General features: G+C 39.1%; 1 protein-coding gene across 1 annotated transcript in view; it reads right to left on the bottom strand.

Annotated features, from left to right (window-relative positions):
- The window catches only part of aaas (achalasia, adrenocortical insufficiency, alacrimia), a 13,623-nt gene extending 10,183 nt beyond the window's left edge, over positions 1-3,440 (bottom strand). Inside the window, exons 1-6 of the mRNA XM_015060527.1 lie at positions 2,991-3,440; positions 2,787-2,914; positions 1,120-1,175; positions 949-1,040; positions 827-873; positions 614-712 (exon numbers count right to left, since the gene is read on the bottom strand). Of these exons, the coding sequence (XP_014916013.1) occupies positions 614-712; positions 827-873; positions 949-1,040; positions 1,120-1,175; positions 2,787-2,914; positions 2,991-3,098 (530 nt within the window). The 5' untranslated portion in view covers positions 3,099-3,440. The remainder of the gene's footprint in view (positions 1-613; positions 713-826; positions 874-948; positions 1,041-1,119; positions 1,176-2,786; positions 2,915-2,990) is intronic.
- Between the last annotated feature and the right edge of the window lie 348 nt (positions 3,441-3,788).

Below are 3,788 nucleotides of genomic sequence, written 5' to 3'. Positions count from 1 at the left end.
AATAGTTTTTATTAAAATAATTCTCCCCCAAAATGAAAAAAAAAAAAAAAAAAAAAAAAAAAAACATTTTCACTTTTCTGTAAAATTCACCAACTGCACATTTTTTAAGAATTAAGTAGTTTTTCAAAAGAGCAGAAGAAATCCTATGTTATTTGAACAATAACAATTTGTTGCTAAGAGATGTGTGTTTATTCTGGTAGCCAAGTGCCACGAAGTAAACATCTGATTTTTACTTTGTTAAAATTCACAAACTGTAAATTTCTTGTGTCTAAGCAGATACGTATTATTTCAAAAGAGCGTATGTTTTATAAACAATATAAACTTGTCATTAATTTGGTGTTAAGTGATAACATACTTTATCTGGTAATGATAATATATGTCCCACCACTGACAAACTGTTTCAATCTGTTGGTTGAAAGCAGTGAAAACCTGAAAAGCTGCCCTTTAACATAAAATGCCTGCATAAAAATCATAAACAGTATGTATGCCGTTTTGGTAATGAGAGCCGAAATCAGTTTTAAAGGTTTTAACACTAAAACTGCGCTGGTTAGAAATCTGACTGACTGGATCTTTTGCTGCCATTTTGGCACCGCCGAGTCCGTAGTTCTGGTACCTTTTGGGATTGTAGATCTTGATGGAGTCGTCCAACAAAGCAACAGCAAACTTATCAGTGTGGGGATGCCAGGCGAAGGCTCGCACCACACAATCAGACCTGGCAACACAGAAAGGGTACGACTTCAGTAAATACAACAGAACAGAAAGATTACAGTCTCACATTGTTCTCCTTTAAAAACATAAAAATATAGAACATAAAAACCGCTCTTACCAGTTTAGCAACTGGGAAAACTCAGCGATCATGTCCTCACTGCTCAGCTAAAATAAAATAAAAAACTTCAGAATCTCTCCACATGCTTTGTATTTCAAATGAGCCAAACAGAGGCAGCTTACCGTGACATGAGGATACAGGGAGCCGTGAAAGGAGGAGACCCATCGGAGCAACGCCAGGATACATCCAGACGTCACCGACAGCCACTTTGGCACTGTTGAAGAGCAGAGTTGGCGCCTCGCAACGGGACTTAAGGCTCAATAAAACACATGAGATGTTGGCGCTTTCCATACCTTCTGCATGTGAGGTGGTAATTTCATTCAGCAGCCCAGTGAACCCACCGTCCCGCCTGGAACACACAGAACTAATTAGCGATCTTTGACAGTCCAATAAAGGCTGTAAAACACTGACATCAGCTGCTGCATCAGAGGTAGGAAATATGCTAAAAGTTGCTTAGCACGTCGAGCTGATTTGCATGACTATGAGAGGCAGCTGTATCCTTTCATTTAGCTGTCGAGATTTAATGGAAGTTTGAGCCCTTTTCACATTTATGGCTCTTTCGGAGCTTTTACTGGCAGCATGAGCTCACATGATGATGTCAGGTTTGAAAGAGGGAAAAGGATCTGCAAGTTTTCAATATGTGTAAGAAGAAAATCTTAATCTAAAATGTCAGAAAATGATAAAAACATATTTAACTGTGAATTTCTGTGCATAACAGATATTTTTTAGACCTCAAAGATATTTCATAACAACTTGGATTTACAGAACCCCCAAAGGGGATGAGGGATCACTTATGCTTCTTAAAATATGCAAACATGCCGAGACGTTTCTGCCTCAAAAAAGGTTTAACAAACCTTTGGCATAACTAATAACTTGAATCTCTTAGCACGTAAATTAAGAATAGTTTTTTATGTCTTCTTATTTAAAAAAAGAAGATAAATAAATTATGTAAGTTTCTCCAATCTGGAAGTCAAACCAAGGACAGGTCACAACTTGGGTAAATTTTAGAGCAGTTCATGCTTCCTTCTACTGACAAACTTTATGGATATGCCGATTTCATTTTCCAGCAGGACTTAACACCAGCTCACACTGCAGAAGAAACCAAAAGTTGATTTAGTGACTGTGGTGTCGGTGTGTTTGGCTAACCAGTTAACCTTCCAGATATAAAACTCCATAGAGAATTGATGCTTGTTGAGAGACATCGGATTCAACAATGCCGATGACATGAATGCAGCTATAAAAGCAACTTAGACGTCTATTACACTTCAGCAGAACCACATCCATGCCGCACCACGCTGATGCAGTAATTCATAGAAAAGGGAAACCAGCCAAGTATTGAGGGCGTTGAAACCAACATACTTTTCAGAGCCTTAAAAATATTATGGATCTGTAGTATTTAACTTTTTGAAACACAGTTTTGGTTTTAAGCATCTGTAAGTTATAAGTAGCAAAATTGCAATAAGAAAAAGAGGCTTGAAATACTTCTGTGTGTTGTGAAATAAATGTATACAAGCTTTATATTCAGATAGATAGATAGACAGATGCAAGTAATCCTGGTCATTTGAGAGAGTTGCTGAGGCAGCAGAAAGAAAGTGCAAAGTTTGTCATTCTTTGTCATGAGTGAGATGTTTAAAAATGAGGTTGAAGAGGGAAAAAACTTGTAAAGCCTTTAAAACAAAACCTTTTTTTTTTCTTCAGGGGAATGTAGCCTGCTCTCATATATACCTAAAGAGAGCAGAGACTTCAGTAAATACCTGGAAAGCTGATCTATTACATAAAATCCTCTCAGTTTTATTCTTCTGACCTCTTTTTCTCAAGGAAAATGCTGGATTTGGACATTTTGGAAATGTTTAGGGACTATCAGTCAGGCTAGGGTCTAAATCCTCCAACGATTGCACACATCGAGCTGTTATATCACAGATGTCGTGGATAAAATAACAACATGTCCGTGGTTTCCTACCAAGCAGCAGCGCTCCTCATCCACAGAGTTTCCGAGTGGTCCAGGAAAGCTGCTTTGCTGCTGCTTTCTGTGCGGCTGTGGAGCTTCAGGGACTCTCTGGGGAAATGGAGACTCAGCGCACTGGAGTCCTGCAGGAAAACATGCACCGTGAGCTGTCTGAACAACTATGGACACAACTGCAATGACAGCCAAAATCACTCGAACCTGTCTCGCCTCGGAGTTGTTGGTTCCACAAAGAAGCTCGTTGTTGGATTCGCACAGAGTGGTTTGTCCGGGGGGCAGCGGAGGGGGAAACAGAGCCAGAGAGCACATCTTCACCGCGGTCAAATCTTACTTCTAGACCCCGGAGAAACACCATGGATCACCAAACACTGATAGTTTAATCTTAAACCTTAGACAGACTTAGTATTTTACTTCTGACACGCTTAGCTAGCTAGCTAAATAAGTTCCCAAATTAACACTTAATTTAACAATGCTCGTTTTAGAAATGATAGGTTATGAGCTGTAAAAGTTGTCTTGTGCTGTCAGCTCTCCCAACCGTTTAGTTAAATATTATTTAGTGGATCTTAAACACAGTTTGGTAGCACATGCTAAGTTGTTATCCATTCAGTTGATCCCGCCGTGTTGAGCTACGGCAACTCTAAAGGGGAAAAAAGCGCGCAGGTTTTCTAAATGACACAGAAGCGGAATAAACATGCTGCCCCCCTCTGGACACAGTGTGGTATTGCAGGCAAACTTTCGCAAAACAGGAGCAACGAATAACTGTTGGAGAGATTTGATGAATGAAACAATGGGATCACTGTATTCAACACCCAACTTAAACATCAAAACAGAGTGTTTTACAAAATAGCGTCAAAAATTGTACTGTATGCGCTACCACAAAAAAAGCCTTATATCAGCGGCCAGAAATGTCACTGGTTGATGATTTATTGATTTTTAAATCGAATTTGAAGTAATGAGTAACAACAGTTAAACTGTAAGCAAAATGCTGTCAAAATACCA

This window comes from Poecilia latipinna, unplaced genomic scaffold (genome assembly GCF_001443285.1).
Source record: "Poecilia latipinna isolate Pla-1442-1.1 unplaced genomic scaffold, P_latipinna-1.0 Scaffold1722, whole genome shotgun sequence".
NCBI classification, from domain to species: Eukaryota; Metazoa; Chordata; class Actinopteri; order Cyprinodontiformes; family Poeciliidae; genus Poecilia; species Poecilia latipinna.
Note: the sequence above shows the minus strand (reverse complement) of the source record. Positions and strands in the feature narration are given on the sequence as shown.